Source organism: Echinops telfairi, unplaced genomic scaffold, assembly GCF_000313985.2.
Source record: "Echinops telfairi isolate 266 unplaced genomic scaffold, ASM31398v2 ScPeMD7_7;HRSCAF=31, whole genome shotgun sequence".
Taxonomy (NCBI): Eukaryota; Metazoa; Chordata; class Mammalia; order Afrosoricida; family Tenrecidae; genus Echinops; species Echinops telfairi.
In genome coordinates this window covers 28225511-28248585 of record NW_022103904.1, presented here as the reverse complement: position 1 = coordinate 28248585, position 23075 = coordinate 28225511, and the positions used below count along the sequence as shown (strand labels likewise).

The following is a 23075-nucleotide window of genomic DNA, read 5'->3' as shown; positions in this document are numbered from 1 at the left end:
GCTGCAAAAAGATATGCCCTCCCTCTTTGTGAAGCTTTCTTCCCACACCCGAGCCTGTTTTAATTGAATTCCACGGTCCTTTTGCCACATCCTGTCCACTCCTCATGAATGGCCACTCAGCTCTGGCCAATGGGTGGGAGTAAATGTCCAATTGTGGTTAAGCCATGAGGTCAGAACCATCTTCCCGCCTTCATCGATTCTGGGAGACAATAGGAAGCAGCCCAACAAGAGGGAAGTAAGCAGTGGAAACCCAGACTCCTTATCATTGGGACATCTTCTTGACATAAAACCACTTCTTCATATAAGTTCTTTCTTATACATACAGGCGGGTCGCTGTTTTTATTTCCCTAGACAACTCAGCCAAACACAATGGATTACATTGATTTTTTTCTAATAATGAACCATCCTTCCATACTGGTATGACTCCCACTGGATCGTGACGTATTACTTTTAATGCTTTGTTTGGTTAGGATTTTGTGGAAAATTTTTGCATCTATGTTCATAAGGGATATTAGTCTACAGCAGTGGTTCTCAAGCTTCCTAATGCCATGATCCTTTAATACAGTTCATGTTGTAGTGACCCCCCAACCATAAGATTATTTTCGCTGCTACTTCATAACTGTAATTTGGTTACCATTATGAATCCGGCGACCAAAGGGGTCACGACCCACAGATTGAGAACCACTGGACTACAGCTTTCTATTTGGGTAATGTCTTTTCCTAGTTTGGGTATCAGTTATACTTGCTTCATAAAATGAGTTTGGCAATAAAATGCCCATTTTTATGTTGTCCTAGCTTTTATAGAATTGGTGCTCTCTCTTAACACTTAGAATTCTCCAGTAAAACGATCTCATCCTGGGCATTTTGCTGTTGGGAATATTTTAATGACCTGATTTATTTCTTCTTGTGTTATAGGTCTGTTAAGGTTTTGTATATGTCTTGTTAATTTAGATAGAAAATGTACATCTAGAAATTTGCCCATTTCTCCCAAATTTTCAAATTGTTGGAATACAAGTGTTCATAATACTGTGTATTTATTTTATTTCAGTTGGTTTAGTTGTGATGTGGCTCATTTCAGTTTTTAATTGTGATACTTGCTTCTTCTCTTTCTTTTACTTTGTTATATTTTCCAGTAATTTTTCATTTATGTTAATTCTTTCAAAGTAACTTGTCTTATTATTTCTATTAGAATCTTTATTATTTCTTTTCTTTTGATGGCTAAATATTTGCTTTTCTGCTCTTGTAACTGTTACAGGTGTTGGTTTTAGTTCTTTATTTGATGCGCATACTTATAGCTATAAATTGCCCTGTGATTACTGCCTTCGTGTGTCCTATAGGTTTTGGTAGGTTGTGCTTTTGTTCTCATTTGTTTGAAGGAATTTAAAAATTGCACTCTTGATTTGTTCTACAACTAAATGTTTTTTAAAGTAAATTGTCGTTCAATATACATTTAACTGATTCTTTTGCTTGATCTTCCTATTACTGATTTGTAATTTTATAGTGTCATCTGAAAAGATGGCTTGCAGTATCTTGATGTTTTAAAAAGTATGGATCCTTGCTTTGTGATCTAACATGATGTAGTCTGGTATACGTTCCATGTGATCTCGAAATGAATGTATACTCTTACATAGTTTGGGAAAATGTTTTAAGAAATTAAGTTGATTGCGTTGTCCTGGTCTATCTCTTTGTTGATTTTCTTTCCAGTGGATCTGACCTTCCTTGAGCATGGTGTGTTGAAGTCTTCTATTTTGGCAGTATTGCTTATTTCTCTTTTCAACTGTATAAAACGTTTGATTAGTGTATTTTGAGAGTATTTCATTGGGTGCATAGATGTTTATTATGGTTATGCCTTTTGTTCAATTGTGGCTTTATTGCTCATGATGGTTTTTACTTTGTCATCAGAAATTAATATTGCTACTCCTGCTTTTTTATACTGCTAGCTAGATGTATTTTTCCATTATTTTTAGTCTGTTTTTGTCTTTGTGACTTAGGTGCATTTTTCATAAATAGAATATAAATGGATCCTGTTTTTTAAAACCTGTTCTGCTCATCTCCCTCTTCCCTAGTGAATATACTCCATTTATTTGATGTTGTTATTGGTAGGTATGATTATACCTATGTCATTTTGCTGTGGGTTATTTTTGGTGTGTGGGGGGGTCCTATTGATTTCTTTGTTCATTATTTTCTGTTGAGATCAGTTTGTGGATTTTCTTGTAGCTTTTTCTAGTTTCTATTTTACTGTTTGGTAGGTATGTAAAGTTTTCTTCTTTTCAATTTTGTCCAGGTCTTAAATTTCCTTTGAGGCATGTTTTGTTTCTCTAAATTTAAGGCAGTTTATTCATTCTTGTGAACTACTCAATTTCCTGTCCATTCAACTATTTAATATCTACTATATTAGTTTATTGTTGTCTTAATTATTAAATGTTACCTGTGGTTCCCAATTTTCAGTCTGTGGGTTTGTGTATTACCTGAGTTGGTTATTCCGTGATCATGGTGTCTTGTATGTTGTTCTTAGGATGTTGCCTTTTGCTATTGTTGATTCTCTGTCCAAAACACTTCCTTTCATATTTTTTGTAAAGTTTTACAAATTCCCTTCGTTCTTTCTTGTTTAAAAATGCCCTCATTTCTCCCTCATGTTAAAGGGATAATTTTGCTGGATAAAGGATTTTTGGTAGGCTTTTTTTCTTCTTCAAGGTTTCATTTTTTTCCCCATTGCATTCTTGCTTGTATGATTTTTACTGAAAAATCCTAGCTTACTCTGTTGGTGCACCTTTAGGTAACTTTTCTTTTTTTTTCTGAGTTGTCCTCTTCTTTCCTTTTCTTCGATGTTGGAAAATTTAACTATGATGTATCATGGTTCTTTTCTTTTGGAGCCAACTCTACCGGGGATTCTTTCAGCTACTTATATGGTCATTTTTTGTTCTGTCATGATGTTAAGGAAATTTTCTTCCAGCATTTCTTTGACTATTTTCTCTTTTTTCCCTTATGTTATGGAATGTTTATCAAACATAAGTTGTTCCTTTTGATAGTGTTCCATGGAATTCTTAGACTTAAATTTCTTTTCTTTTTAGAGATTCTTCTTCTCAGAGTTTGGTATTGAGAGACTTGTTTTCCTTACTTTAGTTTTGAGAGACTTGTTTATGAGCTCTTTGATTCAGGTTTCTATAATTTCAGTTCTGTTATTTTGCTCTTTCAGAGCATTAACTAGTTCTAATATCTGAGTGTTTTTCTTTTGGATTTCTATTTAGAGCTGTTGAATTCTTCCTAATTTTTCAGTTGTTTTGTCAGATTGTTCTTCTATCTTCTCTTCTGTAGCTCTCTAGACTTTTCCCTCCAACTCATTGAACATCATTCTTAAAGCAGCTAAATATTCTTCTGAACTCTCTTATGGTACCTTTTCTTTGTCTGGAAATTATCTCATGTCTGTGCTAATTTGTGCTATTTTTTCTTGTTTTCTCATGTGCACTGAGATTTCTTGTTGTTTCTAAGAGACTGCCTATTTTCTCTTTGTTGGTAAGGTGGCACTGGAGTAGATAATGTTCCCTGTGCACTAGTTGCAGATGTTCAAAGTTCAGGAGTGATTGAGAAGTGTAGGACTAGGCAATTTCTAGAAGAGATTAATGACAAACTAAAGTTGGCTGCTATTTTTGTCAGAGTCCCAATCTCTAGTTTGGTTTCTGTGGCTGGCAATGATCAAAAGAGCTGACTTTCAAGGATAACTGGTCACAAAAGGAGGGAACAGATAGTAAGAAGTTTTGCCCACTCTCCTGTCATAAACCAGTCTCTGTCCAAGTGGAGTGGTGGGAACTTGTATCTTCACTTCACATAAATGGCAGAGCAAAGCTTTGAGTCAATTTAAAGTGTCCTTCACTGACAAGGAATTGATATGTGGGAACGCATGTTTTTAAGCCCTGGAGCTGAAAGGTGTGATGAACTTCAGCTTCTTGTTTGTTAATTCCCTTTGTGTGTGCAAAAAGGTTCGCTCTCTTTCAGAGGGGTCTTGTCCTCCCAGATAAGTAGAAGTGCCACTTTCCTTTGCGGGATTATATTAAGTCTTGGGGCCTGGTACATAAACATGTGGGAGGGAGTGATTAGTTCATCCCCTGCTCTCTCCCATGCTCTAGATTATTGGAAGAAGGGTTACTTGGTGGCATTTTACTGAACCCGCTGAGAATTTGCTGCCTTTCTGATTATGTGTGGTTCCACCACACAAGCTTCATGTCAGTCTATTTCTGGTTCAGGTGTCTCTACTACGTGGGAGGTTCAAAACTTATGTTTTTGTTTCTTCTCCACTTTTGGGGGTGATTTTAGCGTGGAGAAGTGGTTGAAGAACATCTGGCTACACGGTCATATTTTACTTAAAGAAAGTATTCACTGGCCAATTTTGGAAGTAGATATGCAGAAGGCCTTAGTCTGGAAGCTCTGCTGAAACCTGTCTACCCCTGGTGACCCAGCTAGGGTTTGAAATGCTAGGGACATAGCGTCTGTCATCACAGGAACATAAAACCTACAGCAAAAGCGGAATTACCTGCTTTCATAGAGGTGCTGGGTTAACGCAATGCTTATAATGGAACTGAAAGCTTCCATGTTGGGTCTGTGCATAGGTGGGCCAAGGCGCAAGACACCTTTTTCATCAACATTGGACAAATAACAAATCAGGGAAGCTGACTAAGACCCCCACCACACACCTGATTGCACTCCTCATCCAGGGCAGGTCAACTCAAAAGCAGAATACTGAGGCTGGCTTGAAAAAGGTGCTACTCAATGGCTAGCAATACTGAAATGAGGGGAAACACTTTTGCTCTGAGCCCCGACATTCTGGTTCTGCAAACCTTTTTAATACCATACTCAAAGGCCTGCTTGGCCAGTCGGCCAGGCCCATCCACTGTCTTCCCATCATCATCTGGCCCCCAGCTTGCACTATAGATATCGATATAGTTGGGTCGAATGCCAAGTGATTTTGCTTCCACAACATCAGTCACATCACCATCCAACATCCGGATGCCTGGAAAAAGAGGAGATGTAGCATGAATCAGAGCTGCACAGTGACTGCTACCTGGCCTGAGTACACATACTGCTTGGAGAACATGTCTGTTAACTGCAATCAATGATACTGTGTGCCTACTAATGGTTCTCAGGAGGTTTTTCAGTTATTTTGGAAATCTTTCATTCTGTGCCAATTGGTGGGAATGAATCAAAATGATGCCTTAGGCCACTATATAAAGTATTCTTAATGCATGAAAGCCACCAGGAGTATGTCTTCAAAATATTGGGTTTGAACAGTTTCCCTTGATGCTGTTAGTATTTTAAAAATTGACATTACTATAATAGAGCTCCAGATTCTTTTTCAGTTTATCAGCTGTTCAAACCATATGCTTACCAAATAATCTAAGAAGCTGAATTATAGGAACCAGAATGTGGTTTCAGGATTGGAGGAAGGCTCATTAACAACCTGCAATATGCAGATAACACAGACTTGTTTTCAGGAAATTAAGAGGATTTGAAGTACATATTGATTAAAATTAAAAAACTACAGTGTTCAGTATAGATTTCAACTCAACAAAGAAAGCAAGTATCCTCACAACTGGGCAGATAAGCAACATCATGACAAATGGTGAAAAGATTAGTCTTTTATTTTACTTGGATCCACAATCCAAGGAAATAGTAATCAAGAAATCAAATGTCTCTTTGTATGAACAAATTTGCTTCAAATGACCTCTTTAACATATTAATGAGTGAACATGTCACTTTGAGAATTAAGGTGTGCCTGACCTTGTGAAGCTGGACAATGAAAAGAGCAGACATAAAGAGAATGTGTGCATTTGGATTAGAGAGCTGGTGAAGAATACGGAATATCCCATCGAGAAGCAGAAGAACAAACACTCTGGCTTGGAGGAAGTACAGCCAGAATGCTTCATAGAAAGATGGAAAGACTTCATCTCATGGGTTTTGGACATGTCACTAGGAAAGGACTTAATACTTGGTGAAGTAGAAGGTCAGTGAAAATAGGAAGACTCTCAGATTGAGAGAGTGGCTGCAAAAATGGGCTTCAACATAATGACAATTGTGAGGATGGCATACATGTTAGGCTGGGTTCGCTAAAGCCTAACACATGTGTATGTATATGTTTATAGAAGGAGATTTATATCAAGAAATGCCTCACACAGTTGTAGAAATGGGTAAGTCCAGTCCATGGGCCAGATGTAAGCTCAAGGCTTTTCCTGGCGCATTTAGCTGCAGGAACTGAGGAACAGGAAGAAGGAATATGAAGCAGAAATACCACAGGCTGGTGGATAATGAGCTGATGAATCCAAGTTTGGCATCCATTGATGGCTCATGAGACCAACAGATTTGTTAATGAACCAGATGTAGGATTCAAATCCTGTAGAAGTGAGAGCTAGTTTCTGCACACTGTCAGTATATGCTACAAGTGTAGAATGAGTGAAAACTCTGTCAATTGTATCAGACTGTGACTAGATTAATTGCCTGCATGATTCACAGAAAATTCCTTCATGGCTAGTTGAAAACATTAGGTCATATGGGAGAATCCTGGCCCATCCAAGTTGACATAAAACCAAACTATTACAGTTTACCCATCTCCTTAAACCACACAGTTACTAAACAAAGACAATAAACACAACTAATATATGTACAACTGAAAATGCACTAACCCCATTTAAATTTTATATTTTTTAAGTGAACAAATCATTTGATGCATGCATACAAACAGGAAGTATTCATAACAATTATAGTCCTCATTTCTACAGCTGGTTGCAATAATGGGCTTAAACATAATGACAATTGTGAGGATTTAGAACTGGTATTTAGAACTACCTCCTTCCACTACCCATTATGTATTTCCTTGGCCTTCATCAAATACTTCAGTTGGCCATAACCCTTTGTCTGTTGGGGTGAACCAAACCATCCCTGAAGAGTCTGAAGAGTCAATAGTAGTCATGTCAAATTGGGATGTATTAGCTTACAATTGACTTTTATCACAGGACATGGTAATACTAAGAGATGACCTAAAAGAATTTCCTGGATTCCAGACACACTAGTCTTTACCTCCATTATGAAATACTAATTCCATTTCCTCTTGGTAAAAGATCAATCACACCAGTCAATATACTACCATCCTTAAATGCCTGTTGATCTAGAGGCATGAGGTGTCCAGGAGGACTTCTTAACTTCCAGTTCAAAGGAAATCAGAGCTGTGCCTCTAGGTGAGAGTATTCTTCCCTTTGGAACTAAGATCCCCAGACCCAAAGAGCATGGGGTTGCAGGAAAAAGAAACAAAAATGTTGTGAGTAAATCATTAGACGTAATAGTGAGTGGTACCAATCGCATTTCCACCTTTTTATTTCTGAACCCACGAATCCTGGCTATTAGAGAACTAGATGCTAGTTTAGAAATGTACACTAGTTTAAATCATATACAGCTTTCTAGAGGTGTAACTCAGTACCAAAACCTGCAAAGTGTTACCACCAAGCTGTAATTGTGTTACCACATTGTAATTGTGCCTTTAAAAGTCCATCCCATTATTTTATCAGGCCAGCTACTTTGGGATGATGGAGAATATAGTTAGACCAGTGGATTCCATGAGCACGAGCCCACAACACTTTATTGGCTATGAAGTGAATTCTTTATCTGGGTTGATGCTGTGCAGACCACTTTGCTGGTGGACAAGGCATTCTGTAATTCTATGAATGGTGGTTTTGGCAAAAGCAATCCATGCAGTACAGACAAATCTGTATCCAGAGTAAATGTCTATTTCAATAAGACTAAAATGATGCCCCTTCCATGATGGAAGTGATCCTATGTAACCAACCTGCTATGAGTTGGTTGATTACCCCAAGGAATGATCCTGTATCTTGGACTCAAGTTTGGTCTGTGCTGTTGGAAGATTGAGCACTCAGAAGTGAGCCGTGGTGAGTGGAAATCCATGTTGCTGAGCCCAGGCATGACTTACATCTCTGCCACAATGGCCACTTCTTTTCATCCTTTTAATGACCTTTTACTTTCTTCATGTATGATGTTCTTGATGTCAGCTTGTTCTTCTCACAGCCCGCGCTTAGTCTAGAAGATATGCTGAACCTGTTTACTTCGGGTACCTCTGCTAACATTTGGTCCAGTTGTGAGGTTTGAGGTTTTCTTTACTCTGAGTTGTAATTCTTCATCTTCATTAGCAAGTCCTTCAAGTCCTTCTCACATTCAGTAAGATTGTGTCATCTGTATATAGCAGGCTCTTAATAAAAGTCAGATTCTCTGATTATTTGCTCAGTATACATATTAAATAAGTATAGTGAGAGGATACAACTCTGAAACCCACCTTTCCTGATTCTGAACCAAGTATATTCTCTTGTTCCATTCACATAATTGCTTCTTGATCCATGTACAGGCTCTACATGAGCACAATGAAGTGAAACACACAGTTGAATGCCTTTGTATAGTCAATGAAACACAGGTAAATATCTTTCTGGTATTCTCTGCTTTCAGCCAAGATCCACCTCACATCAGCAATGATATCGCTTGTTTCATGTCCTCTTTTGAATCCAGCCTGAACCTCAGGATGATCCCTGTTAATGTATTTCTGTGACTATTGTTGGATGATGTTCAACAAAATTTCACTTGCATGTGATATTAATGATATTGTTCTATAATTTGAGTATTCTGTTGGGCCACCGTTCTTTGGAATGGATACAAATATGGATACGTTCTAGTCAATTGGCCAGCTAGCTGTCTTCCAAATGTCCTGGTATAGACAATGAGTGCTTCCAGTTCTTCATCAGCTTGTCGAAACATTTCAATTCCTAGAGTCATGCTCTTAGCTTAGGCTTTCATTGAAGCTTGGACTTCTTTATTCAGTACCATTGGTTCTTGATTAGATGCTACATCCTGAGATTGTTGCATGTTGACCAGTTCTTTTTGGTACAGTGACTCTGTGTATTCTTTCCATCTTCTTTTGACGCTTCTTGCATCAGTCAATAGTTTGCACATAGAATCTTTCAATATTGCAATTCAAGCCTTGATTTTTTTCTTTTTTCAGTCTAAGATAGGCTGAGCATGTTCTTTTGGTTTCTCTAACTCTAAGTCTTTGAACATTTCATTATTATGGTCTGTCTTCTCAAGCTGTTCATTAAAATTTTCTGTTAAGCTCTGTTTCATCATTTATTCCATGTGCCTTAGCTACTCTACAATTAAGAGCAAGATTCAGAGTCTCTTCTAACATCCACTTTTATCTTTTCTTTCTTTCTTCTTCTTTTAATAACATTTTACTTTTTTCATGTATAATGTTCTTGATGTCAGCCTATTCCTTCATCATAGTCTATTCTTAATCTGGAAGCTTTGCTGTACCTCTTTACTATGGATGCCTCTGTTGCATTTGAAATATTGGTGACATAGCTTCTAGCATCACAGCAACACACAAGCCACCACAGTACAACCAACTAATAGACAAGTAAGTGGTGGTCCCAGTATACTAAACCACATTATTTTCTGATCCAAAATAGCCAATACCATCCATTTCAGCTCACTAATCCCTAGAATATTGATCTGTATGCTTTCCATTTTCTTTTTATGACCTCCAATTTTCATATTTATACTTACACATTCCAGTTTCAATTATTAATTGATGTTTGAAATTGTTTCTTCTCATTGTGAGTTGCAAATCAGCAAATGAAAGGCTCATAGGCTTTACTCCTACAAGTTTTACATCTGAGTCATGATTGATTCAATTCTGAGAACGCAGCATTTTCTGTCATATTTTGAGTGCCTTCCAACTTGAGGGCCTCATCTTCTGGCACACTGACCAAGAGTTTTATTTATTCTCGAAGTTTTTAGCATCTAACGATGTTTCAATGCTATCCATAGGTTTCCTGTGGTTAATTCCTCTGAAGTCTACAGATATTCCTCCTCATAGTCTGTTCTTTATCTGAAAACTGCTGAAACCTGTTCACTTTGACCCTGCTGGCATTTGAAATGTCACTGACATAGACTTGAGCATTACAGAAACACACAAGCCACCACAGTATGGCAAACTGACAATCATTAGCCATTGCTAATTTTTGAAACATTTCAATTTGTATTTCATTACCCATTAAAGAATGCAAATCAAAGGAAAATTGAGATAACATCACATCACACGTAAAACAGGAGACTAAAAAAAATTAGGAACAAATATTGATGAAGTTATGAGAAACCCTCATCCATGCTTGTTGTCAGGTACCATCAAGTCAGTTCCAACTCATAGTGACCTTCTGCACAACAACACAACACTACAAGGTCTCGTACCATCCATGATATTGCCTAAGCCCACTGTTGCAGTCACTGTGTCAAGCCATTTCCTTGAGAGCCTTCCATTTATCATGGCCCCTCCATTTTACCATGCATGCTATCCTTCTTGAGGGACTAGTCTTTCTTGAAAACATGCCCAAAGTATGTAAAACAAAGTCTTGCCATCAGTCCATGACCCTTTCAGCACCATGATTCAAATTCATTAATTCTTCTTTGGTCTTCGTTATTCAATGTCCTGCTTTCACATGCATATGAGGCAATTGAAAATAGCAAGTTTCCCCGACCCCAGAAGAATGCACTACAGAGGGCAGCATTGAAGATACAGCTGGGGGAGACACGGGCAGCTCTGCTCAGAACACACGGGGGCAAACTAAGAGGGAAGGACAGAAAGAGAAAGTGTGGCCACAACTTGGCCCACCAAGCCATAAAGATGATATTCCTGTTTATAGCAGCCAATGCACAGAGAAGACTGTAGGGTTGGCCCCGCTATGAGACATGGCATCCCTTCACTGACCCATAGCGCTACAGGATACAACACTGGTGACACAGTGTGGGAACTGTGCCCGCGCTGACCCCCCAACACCAGGTCGAAATAAGAAGGGAGTATAATAAAGCAGCAATGGGAGTAAAGCAATGAAGTCCCTGAGGAATCCCCAAAATAGACTTTCGGGGCAGGGCTTAGCACCTCCTCAGACTTGATTGGAAAACATTCATAAAGGTCAACAGACACACCTAGAACTATTTATAGGCTTTTCGGGTGTGTTTTTTCATGTCTATAAGCAGGAAAAACAATCCTGAGGAGAAAACAATGGGACCAAATGGTTTGTGGGGGCGGGGACATGAGAGAAAGGGAGATGGGGGAAAGGAAGAGGGGAGCCACAAACCCAGAGACAAGGAAACAACAAGTGATCTAAAATCAATGGCAAGGAGGGTGTACGGCTTGATCAAGTGCAATGTAGCCGAGAGGAATTACTGAAAGCTGAATGAAGGTCGAACATGATAGTGGGACCAGAGGAAAGTAAAAGGAAATAGAGGAAAGAGCTAGGAGGCAAAAGACATTTATAGAAGTATAAATATAGGCACGTACATATGTAAATATATTTATATCTAACGACAGGAACATAGATCTATGTACATCTATATTACATGTTAAGTATTAAGGTAGCAGATGGACATTGTATCTCTCTACTCAAGTACTACCTCAACATAAAAACACTTTGTTCTAATAACCTGGCATTCCGTGAGGCTCACCTTTCTGACACAATTGCTGAAGACAAAATGGGTGCATAAGCAAATGTGTTGAAAAAAGTTTATGGTCCCCGGCTATCAAAAGATATAGTATCTGGGGTCTTAAAGACTTGAAGATAAACAAGTGTACATCTATCTGGGAAGCAACAAAGCACACATGAAAGAAGCACACCAGCTATGTGATCATGAGGTGTCAACAGGATCAGGTGTCAGGCATCAGAAGACCTAAAACAAACAATCATATTTATGCGAATAAGGGGGGGGCAGTGTGGAGACCCAAAGCCCATCTGCAGACAATTGGACATACCCTCACAGAAGGGTCAGAAAGAAGGGACGAGTCAGCCAGCGTGCAGTATAGCACCGACAAAACATACAACATTCCTCTAGTTCTTTAATGCTTCCTCCTCCCCACTATCATAACCCCAGTTCTACCTTACAAGAGGGAGGTCAACCAAAAATTATGGAGGCAGGTGAAGACATTGGGAGAAATGCAAGAGTTAAACACAACAGGTAAACACTGTCATAAGCCCATTTCTGTAATGATAATGATAATCTCTGAGTAGATGCTTGAATAGATATGCAAGCTGAACAGACAGGTGGTAGGAGAAAGCATAGGAGTATTCCCATAAGTGAAAACACAGATTTCACAGAAGATATTTGTAGGGACAGTGAGTTATTTGGCTCTTCCAGTCAAAATCTCGAACTCCCACTAAATACCCTTTTCCTGGCTGGGTCTGGGTAAGAAGCTGGGGTAGATATTGATAAGATTCACCTGTGAGTAACTGTGGACAGGATTCACTGGAATGCCATCCTGATAAGTAAAAAATGAGCCCGCGGAGAAGTGATCTTACGATTAGCGAGAGTCAGGAGAGGAGCGTGTCCACTGGGCCCCCGGATCCCTGCATAGTGAACTCTCGGATCTGGAAGACAGCTGTGACACTAGAGGAGCAAGAGCAGGACCCGGAGCCTTTCCAGTCCATGGGCCAGTCCTGTACAGCTACGTGCTTTGGGGTAGGAGGCCGGTTTGTGGAGCGGAGTGGAGTGTCTCTGGGCACTTAGGGAAGCAAACTCCCAGGTTTGCTGACCTGCAGAGTCAGAGTTGAGTTACTTCAGGATGAGGCTTACTGGAATGGGCGATTCGTCTGGGCACTTAATTACGGAAGCGGGGTTTGCTGACTCATGGAGCTTGAGTTGCATGCCTAAGTATGGGCTTACAGTGGAGTGGTATCCCCTTTGGGCATTTATGAGCAGATCTGAAAGAACTCTGTAACATGTCCTAATGAACAAGTGTATCCTGAGCATTTCTTACTTGCATTACAACCTGCTAACTTCCTTAAAATTTTTATCATTTCATATTTATATTTACAATGCTCAAGTGAGCAGTATACTCATTTGAATCACATGAGTTTTTCAGGCTTTCAAAGTCTAAATAACAATGTCAATGATTCACCATCATTAATATTCTGAATCTGATCAATAAATTAATCCAGTTACATCCTGTAGAATAACCTTAGGAACAACCCTGTTGTACAGCAAAATTTATGACCAGGTATAAATCCCCAATATAATTAACTGTGTAATTTACTATGCAACCATCCATGTAGTCACTGCTACATAAGAAAAGTCATATGTTAATAATATTCCCTTCAGACGTGAAAAAATGAGCTCCTTTCACAGAAACAAATAAAATATTAGTATTTAATGATTTTCATTGAGAAGCAAATTTCAGGTTTTTTTTAATAGAATCAATATTTTTAATTTAATGAAATGAAATTCAAATGCCTCTTACAAAATCAAACAATTTACCTATAGCCAAACCAACTCCTTATATAAAATAAAATATATTCACATTAAAAAAACAAAAACAAACTTTTTATCACGAATATTATCTGTGAGTTCTATGCAGCCACTACAATAAATTATAGAATCTAGATGAAAAAGTAAAGGATATTGTTTGAAACAGAACACCACAATATTATTACATGGCTTTTACTTATTTTGCTACAAATATATCCATAAATGTAGTGCAGCATATGAGGCAAAGTTAAGAAAACTTCATACATGTAACCAAACTCTTTGAGAGAATAAGTCATTGGACCTGCAGCTTAGGACCATAGTCTTGAGGAACCAAGGTCAGTAAGTATAATATAGTTCACAAAAGCAATGCTCTACATTCTAATTTGTGACTAACAATTGGAGCTTTAAAAGCTTGTGAAAGACCATCTAAAGCAGTGGTTCTCAACCTTCCTCATGCCGCGACCCTTTAATACAGTTCCTGATGTTGTGGTGACCCCCACCATAAAATTATTTTTGTTGCTACTTCATAACTGTAATTTTGGTACTGTCATGAATTGGGTGACCACTATGAAAGGGTCGTTTGACCCCCAAAGGGGTTGCAACACACGAGTTGAAAACCGCTGATCCAAAGTGACACCATTACTTTTTGTCTGGGGAAAAAGAGCACGAAAGATTGGAATACATGGAAACAATCTTCTTTTAGTCCAGGGGGCTGACCATGTGAATATCAGCCTCCATGATCCCGAGATACCAAGTACTGGACGGTGTCTGGCTACCACGACTAACTGCTTCTCAAGAGATGCCGAAAGGAGGTCCTGAATAGAGTGGGAAGCAATGTAGAACAAAATTCAAAGTCCGAAAACAGACCAGGCTTACTGATCAGATAGAGTGCTGAAATGAGACTATGACCCTTAGCCACAGACCATGAACTCACACACACGGCTTTGGGAATGATGAGGGCAACAAATGTATAGATGTGCTCTACACAATTGATCTATGTATTGTGATGAATTTTATGAGCCCCAATAAATTGATTAAAAAAAAGTGTTGGGGTGGTGTTCAACCTGTCGATCAGGTCACAGCCTGATGGTGCCTCCTGTGGGTGTGACCTTCTCATAAGGAGGACCCTGGGAACCTCCCGTTCTCTCTACCTTCACTTTCCTGCTGGCTGACCCTCTTTGCTGCCAGAGCCCAGTGAGGCTTCCACCACCACTGGATCCACACGACTTTGCACCCACCTGAATTCTGCCTCATTGCAGGTAGCTGCGTTGAGTCTGAAGAGGGACTTATGGACTAGTATTGGATTTATGGACTTGAGTTGAACTGGGCTATGTTTTCTTGATATGTAATTACTTTTTGAAATAAAGCTCTTTCTTACACATATATGAGTGTCAATGGATTTGTTTCTGTAGTCAACCTGGTCTAAGACAGAAAAACAATTAAATAAATCTTAGAGACTAATTCCCAAACAGATGGCTAGAAAGTCTGCCTACCACTCCCCTTATATGCACTCCTTAAGAACCACATTGAGAAAGTTGGCCTCACATTGACTGAGGTCGCTCCTTCAAGAAGGGGGAAAGGGAGAAAACCACCCACTTGATGTCATACAACATTGAGACAAGGCTGTAACAAAATAACAGGCCCCCCCCCCCCAGGAATGAGAGCAGAACCTTACTAGAAAACCAAGTTAAGAACAGGGGAGGAGTACTTCCACAATTTAAAGAAGGCACCGATACATCGTTGGTGAGTATGGTGGGTAAATAGGGAGGAAAAACCTAACATCGGGAAGAGATGTTAAACATAGGGAACCTAAGGGGCAGAAGAAGCCAAGTTCCATGTCCCTAAAAGACCATTTGGGTATATTTCTTCCCATCATGCCATAGGCTAAGCATTATGATGACCTTAGATGCTGGCCTTAAAGGAAACATGACATCCCCCAGAAGCCACACCAGAAGGGCAATGTGGAAGCCAACTGAATAAACTGGACTCTAGCTCAAAACTACTTGTAGCCCTTGGACTAAGGACTGAAATTTCCCGATGGGAGTGGAAGCAAAGGGTGGTCACCCCAAGACTGTGGAAATGGTGGTTGTTGGAGCTTGGGTGGGACCCCTGGCTTAGTGGGAATCCAATGAAAGGGGATCACAAAGTACCATATTTTACTATCTCAATGCTCAGTTTGCATCAATATAACATGTATTAATCTGATAGGCAAGGATCTGCCCTTGTAAGGAATGTTACAGGAGATTTTCACCTAGCACCATCCCCTATACCCAATGTAAACAGAGCTCAATCAATTAAGAAATCAATCTGTACCAAGCAACAACTCATGGATTGCAGTTTGTAGCTGGATGATACTCACATAAGCTCTTCTCAACAGTGTCTTAAATTCTATGCTATTGGATAAATTATTGATGCTGTTAATAATTTTACCCCAGGGGGATGATTGGCAATGTTTTTCTTTTGTTGGGGGATAGGGGTTATTTATTTGTTTTTGTTCATAAATTGATAACATGACTGAGAAAATACACCACAGTAATTCAAAACCTGTGGACAAGTAGATGGATTCAGGGTTTCCACTGAATTCTAACCCCAATTCAAGAACAATTAGTTCTTATACCATGACCCTGCTTGATACTTGCCTACATGAAGAGATCACTGAAGACAAGGGTGCTATAACAAAGTGTGGTGAAGGAAGCAGATGGTGCCTGGCTATCAATTGGAATAGTGTCTGGGATCTTAAAGGCTTGTATTTCAAACGCAGCCAACTAAGTGAGGTGCCAACTAAGTCCACCCAACAGAAGCACATCAGCCTGTGTGATCCAAAGATAACAAAATCCAAATATGATGAAGAGAGAAGTTTCAGAGCTTAAATTGTGAACACCCAATTTGTAGAAGGTTACGGAGAAAAGTGGGAGCCCCAAAGCCATCAGCAGAGTATCTAGCCAGATTACACTTCTGGCAGATCCCCTCTGGCCATAGCCAAGGTACTCAAACAGCTTTCCTATAGTGGATGAAACTACGGTATAATATAATGCCTAGTCAGTTTTAAATATTTCTCACTTGTTCCAAAACAGAAATTTCCTCTCTGGCTTACTTTAATATCACTGGTGGTCTTTTCTTTCTTACGCTTTACGTATTATTATCATTTTTAATTGTTTCTGGTAGGTTTCCCTGTTAACTTGCACAGGAGTGTACATACAGACAACACTGATGCAATGGTTTATCAGGCATGGGGGACAGGGAATGTGAGGGGAATTGGGGAGCAAATAATGAATACAGGAGCCAGGAGAGAGTACTAGAACTGATTGTGATGATGTTTGCACAACTCTTTTAAAAAGAAACTTAATTATGGATGTGTATGATATGTGAATTTTATATCATTAAAACTATGTTTTAAATTACAGTCTCTGAAACCTACAGGGGCAGTTCTACTCTGCCCTTTATGGTCACCATGAGAATTAATTCAATGGCAGTAAGTTTGGCTTTTCTAAAGAGGGCAGGGTGGAACTGCTATTGTGGAGTTCTGAGACTGTAATCTTTCTCGGAGTAGAAAAGTCTCATCTTTCTCCAATTGAGCAGATGATGAAGTCAAGCTGCTGACCTTGCAGATAGCAACCCAAAGCACAACTAGAGTTACGGGGAAACTAGAGTGCTGGAACAGGAATAATCAAAACACAGAGAGAATGTTGATACAATGTGAACAATTTAACTTTTGTCACTGAACAAGTTGGGTGAAAATTGTCAAATGGGAGCCTAACTTGTTATGTTAACTTTCATCAAAATTATATTCTTTTAAAAATAATAAAGTTCCTGATACACAGTAAGAACCTGACCTATGTGTGTGCTGGATACTCCTTTGACCCTACAGAGCTTAGTTGATCCATCTGTAAAAATGGACACTATAGTACTACTTTGTTAGGTTGTTCTTGATAATATACTTTCTAAAATATTTTATTTGACATATAAAACCAAACCAGCTACTATTAAGTCAACCCATAGAACTATGCTCCATAGGATTCTCAATGGCTGGTGTTTCCTGTAGATTAGCAGGCCTTTCTTCTGTAGTAGCTCTGAGTGGATTTGAACTTTTAATCTTTTGATTAGTAGCCAAATATATAACTCATGGATTCTGTATACCATCCGTATTAAAAGACTAGATGGCAGTAGGTTTAGTTTTTTGTTTCTTATATGTGTTAGGTTGGTTTGACTAGAGAAACAAAAATCTAGGGACACTCATATATGTATAAGAATGAGCTTTATATCAAAGAGTAATTAAATATTAAGAAAATGTCCACACCTAGTCCAGAGCAAGTCCATAAGTTTGCCATTTGCCCATAAGTCCAATACTTAGTCTAGAACTCCTTCTTCAGACTCACGCAGCCACATGTAATGATATAGAATGCAGGGAGATTATAGGTTGGGGGCGCAAAGTCTTGTGGATCCAATGGCAGTGGCGGAATCACAAGGCTCTGGCAACTCCCAGCATGGCTCTTAGTGGCTCGTCAACAGGAAGAAGCAGGAAGAGAGAGTGTGTGGCCCATCTCTAGGGTGAAAGAGACGAAGTCCTCAGAATCCTCATGAGAAGGCCATGCCCACAAGGAAGCATCATCAGGCTATGATCTGATTGACAGGGGAGACTCCACCCCTACACTTATTTATCAAGTTGACATGAAATTATCTAATAACCACATTATTTAACTGTATTTGACATGATTTCTGTTACATATGCAGGACAATATGTCACTTATCCTATCTATAAAGCCTGATGAAAAAATGGAAACCATGATATTATAGAAATGGTTAAAAAACTCTCCAAAATTCATGAACTTTTGGTTTCCCCACAGGATGCCAGAGGAGCTGTCCCTTTGTCCAACATTCTGGACCTCAGCAGAAGACAAGGGAAAAGGTAAGGTGACACCTGGTATCTACATACCCACTCTGAGTCAACTCTACATAGGATACTAATACCTCTCCAACATACTTGGGGCAAGAGTTGAGTCTGTCTGAGCTGGGAAGTAGTGACGGTGATTGAACTTGGGTGGGAAAATTCACAGGTTCCCTATATCCTAGGGTTGAGAGTGTGACAGCTGAATCACAGCATTCCTGGCAGATAGGAGAGATTTGAGGAACAGGAAGTCTCTGAAATGTGATTTCTAACGATACGACACTGACACCAACATGTGGCTGTTACTCAGAAAGGACATTGCTGCTGATGGAGGGCCTTAGTATTTGACCATCAGATGTGTTTGGATTCAGAAAAACATGATCTGTACTTTGGGTGGTAGATTTCTGATGTGTAACAGCAGTGGAGACAACAGCAGGGCCAGTGTGCCCCAGTTCAGTGGGCTGTTTGCTTTCCACTGTCAGTGCAACACCTGGAACCCTCTTCAAGAAGACTCCTGCAATGCTGGGCCGGAGGACATCCAGTCTCGGATAGGACACTGCATGTTATTCCACTCCCAAATCATTGTTTGTATGTTTGGTGGTCAGCAGTGAAAGACCTATTTGAATGATTTCTTCAGTTATGATGTGGAGTTGGAGCATGTCACATAATATCAGATGGCACCAAGGAAAGCTAGGGAATAATTCAATGACAAGATTCACAGAGAGAGCAAACATTGAGCCAGAACTGAGTGAAATACATGTCTTATCGAGGCTCAACAAAGGCAAGGAAGAGAGGGAAGAGAATGCCAGAAATTCTTTCTGGATTTATGACATTGTGAGGACTAGTTGGTCTTGTGTGTATAAGACTGATCAAGCTGCAAAGGAAAATCCAAGTAAAATCTTCAGTAGAAAGAGCCACACCCAAGATTTGCCCACCAGCTTATAAATGATGAGTTACGTAAGGTTCATTATTTATTTGGTGGGAATCCAGGGAGATCCTGTTGTCCAAAGATGAGACTAGAGGACTTCAGATCACTGAAGTTGTGTAGACTGTCAAAAGATTACCTGCGGAGGCATTGGAAATACCTCAAAAGAAAACACAAATTTGAAGAGAAGGCTCAAATGGATCCTCTTAGTGCTCTGATAGTTATAAAATGACCTTTATATAACTGGATCATTCAGACGCAGAAGCGACAAAAAGAGTTTCATTTCCTAGCGTCAGCTCTATTCAAACCTGGCTCGACTTTACCACTCCAGGCTTTTCAGATGTGGATTACACCTGTGCTCAAAGAACTCAGCTCTTTGACACCCTAGTCACTTTCTTTCCCGACAGCATGACCTGTCCTAAAGGCCACCTGGTAGATCTGGTCAAGGGGACAGCAGCGTCTGTGGATCTCAGCGACAAGGTCACCATAAGTGAGGACCGCGGTACGTCCTGGAGTGGGTATTTGTCACTGTGCTCACTTCTTCTCCATGCCGGCCTTCCCCATGTCCACCCCCCGCCCCAGGCCCTGAATTGGCTAAGAAAGTGAACTTGCTATTTTAAAAAAGAGTGAAAAGAGAACCCACACATTGGGGGAAAAAAACCTTTTGCAATGGTACAGTACATAAAAGGTGAATTTAAAAAATCTGTAACACCCTAATAAGAAAACTACAAATAATCCAATAAAAATATGGGCACAAGACACAATTTACTAGGTGGCCAGCAATCATATAAAGAAATGTTCACGATCATTAGGTATAAGAGAAATATAAATTAAAAAATTATGAGATATCACCTTACATCCGTATTTTTTTGCCCAGCAGTTTAATTGGCATATAATTCACATATCATACAATTCAACAGTTCAATCACATCAAGAAGAGTTGTACAAATAACTATAACAATCAATTTTAGAACATTTTCTTCATTCTTGCACTCATTGTTATCAGCTCCCCATTTACCACCAACCTCCCCTGCCACACGGAACCATTAATCCAGTTCCTGTCTCTATAGATTAACCTAGCCTGGATTTCATAGATGAAAAACATTAAAAAGAAACCCAAAAACCTAACAATTACAACAAAGTAAAACGTATAAAACCCTCAATTGAAAGAAAACATTAAAAACTAGAACAAATTTAGATGGATCACAAGCAAGATTAAATTATAGGGCGCTAAATATTACCCTAATTGCATCTGTAACAATCCACTTTCCAATATATTCTGTGTTAGGAAGGCTATTCATATCCCTGCTTCGTGGTCAAAGGGGATTCCCTAGGGGCTTAATCATGTATACTTCTCTTTCAGTTTTAGAAATTGAAACAGCTTTAAAATGAGTCTAAAGGGTGATTGAGTGATTCTACCTTTTGACCTAACTGCGTCTGCCATAATCAAATTTATAATGCTGTCTGATTACAGGGCTATTACCTTCCTCAACTAAGATCTGCAGGGATTCACTAGAGGCTAAAATTCCACGTGGTCCCTGTAAATGGATTTTGGGCTTCCACTGTCATCCATAACCTTCTGCAATCCAGGTTTCAAAAGTTTAAACTCTGATTCCATTTCCTCCTCTAAGTTTGGATTATATTATTAACAATCTTTGGATCGTACAGGCTGGCATGCTTCTTGCATGTGGACTTAGTTGATGCCTTACTTAGATGAGTGTCTGTTTGAAAACTAGCCTTTAAGATCCCAGATGCTATTCTTTTAGCTAGCCAGGCACTATCTAGTTTCTTCACCACACTTTGCTATATAGCTCCTATATTTTCAAAAGGGTGAGCATCAAGTAAGGCCATCACATCCACACTCTTAGCAAAATCAACAAACAAAAAATAACAAATGCTGGAGAAAATATGGAGTGATTGAAATGCCCATATATTTCTGGTTGAATTGCAGAATTGTACATTATGTAAAAAGTATGCTGTTCCTTAAGCAAAGGTGAATAGAAATACCATCTGGTCCTGCAATCTCTCTACTCAGTACATACCCCAAAGAAATACAAAACAAAACACGAAAACACATATGCACACCCATGTTCATTGCAGCAATTTCTATAATAGCAAAAAGGATGGAAACTACCAAAAACTCCAACTATGGAGAAATGGAAAAATAAATTATGACACCTATGCACAATGGAATGACGCATCCCTAAAAAATGCCAGCCTAACCAAACACCTCATGATAAGAACAAAATAGGAAGACGTGTTAGTCAATCTCATAAAGATAAATATTTTATGACACCATTATTATAAAGAAAAAAAACAAGAAAAATGGTTTTTACACCAAGGGCAAAGACTTTGGAGATGTAGATTGGACAAAGAGGAGGGGGAGAGGAGCAGGAAGGAAGGAGTGGGAAGGAGAAGAAAAATCTGAGGGTTTAAGAACGTAAAGGATTTTTAAGGCTGTGAGCCTCCCTTTTAAAGAAAAAATTTATTTACTTATTTTGGTTTTTAAAGAAAAACGCTCTGCATAGTTGTACAGCCCATCTTAGCAAATCAAATCAGTAACAGTATTGCTTCAACTCCCCACTGTTTTTTTCCCTCTCTCCTGTGTCTCCCTTCTTTGAAAAGATTAATAAAATGGATAAATCTTTGGCAATCCTAACAAAGGAAAGGAACAGGAAAAAACAAATTTTATGAATAATGAATAAAATGGGTGCTATCACAACAGAACTGAGTTTTTTTTTAAAAAATCACACAATACTAGGAAAAATTGTATTCCAACAAATGTGAAAACCTAGAAGAACTAGATATATTTCTATAAGTGCATTATCTACCTAAATTCCAATAAAGTGATTTTTTAAAATCTCAACATGTCTATCTACAAAGAGAAGAAAATAGATCTGGTCATTAAAAAACTCCCAATATCAAAAAGTCCAGGATCAGATAATTTTACTGGGCAATTCTACCAAACACTTAGAGAAGGGTTAACACCAGTCCTACATAAAATATTTCAAATATACTTCCAAACTCATTTTTGAAGCAAGTATAAGTCTGATGTATAAATCAGCCAAAGACATCACAAAATTGAAAATTATAGACCAATATCTGTGATTCTAATAGACACCAAGATTTAAAATAAAATTAAACAACAGAATTTAACAAAGCATTAAAAGATAATGCATCATGAGCAAGTGGGATTCATACTACATATGCAAGGATGGCTAAATATTAGGGGGAAAAATCAATATAATCCACCACATAGACAAAATGAAAGATATGAACCATACAATCATACCAATCAATGCAGAAAGGGCATTTGATAAACTTCTACATCCATTCTTGATAAAAATTCTCAATGAAATAAGAATAGAAGGGAAATTCCTGAACATAATAAAAGCCATAGATGTGAAACCAATGGCCAGCATCTCATTTCATACAGAGAAACTGAAAACATCCCCCCTCCCCTCAAGTGTTATCCAGTGTTTCCAAGTGGTATCCAGTTCTAATCTTCTGGTGCTTGCCTTTTATGTTTTATTTTTCTCTATTCCTAGAGAATTTTCCTCCAGTCACTGAAGGTAGCTGGAGGTCACCCGTGTCATCGCCCTCGTGGAAGCACCTGGGACTCTGTCCTCCTTCAGGTCTGTAGTTCTTTGATCGTGGGAAATCTCGGGTTTGTCGCTCCCTTTCGGTTTTCTTACTCTAGGGTTGTGTACGTATCATCATACTTTTGTCTTTCCAAGCCACCGTTTGAAGGTTTTTCTTCAGGTTTTATTGGTTTTAGCTATTCCGTATTCAAGAGCAAGTTTCAAAGTTTCTTTGAATATCATTTTGGACTTTCCTTTATGGCTTTTAAAAAATATTACTTTTTCTATACTCACCTCTCCAATGCACTGTTTAGTACCCACTTCCCTCCCATCCCTCAACTGTGGA

At 38.9% G+C, this 23075-nt stretch overlaps 1 protein-coding gene and 1 pseudogene across 1 annotated transcript in view; one reads left to right on the top strand and one right to left on the bottom strand.

Annotated features, from left to right (window-relative positions):
• Positions 1 to 23075, bottom strand: part of PCSK6 (proprotein convertase subtilisin/kexin type 6) — a 241318-nt gene that overhangs the window by 111526 nt on the left and 106717 nt on the right. The window contains exon 8 of the mRNA XM_045286304.1: positions 4833 to 5005. Within this exon, the coding sequence (XP_045142239.1) occupies positions 4833 to 5005 (173 nt within the window). The remainder of the gene's footprint in view (positions 1 to 4832; positions 5006 to 23075) is intronic.
• On the top strand, positions 12367 to 22791 carry LOC105979909 (annotated as a pseudogene).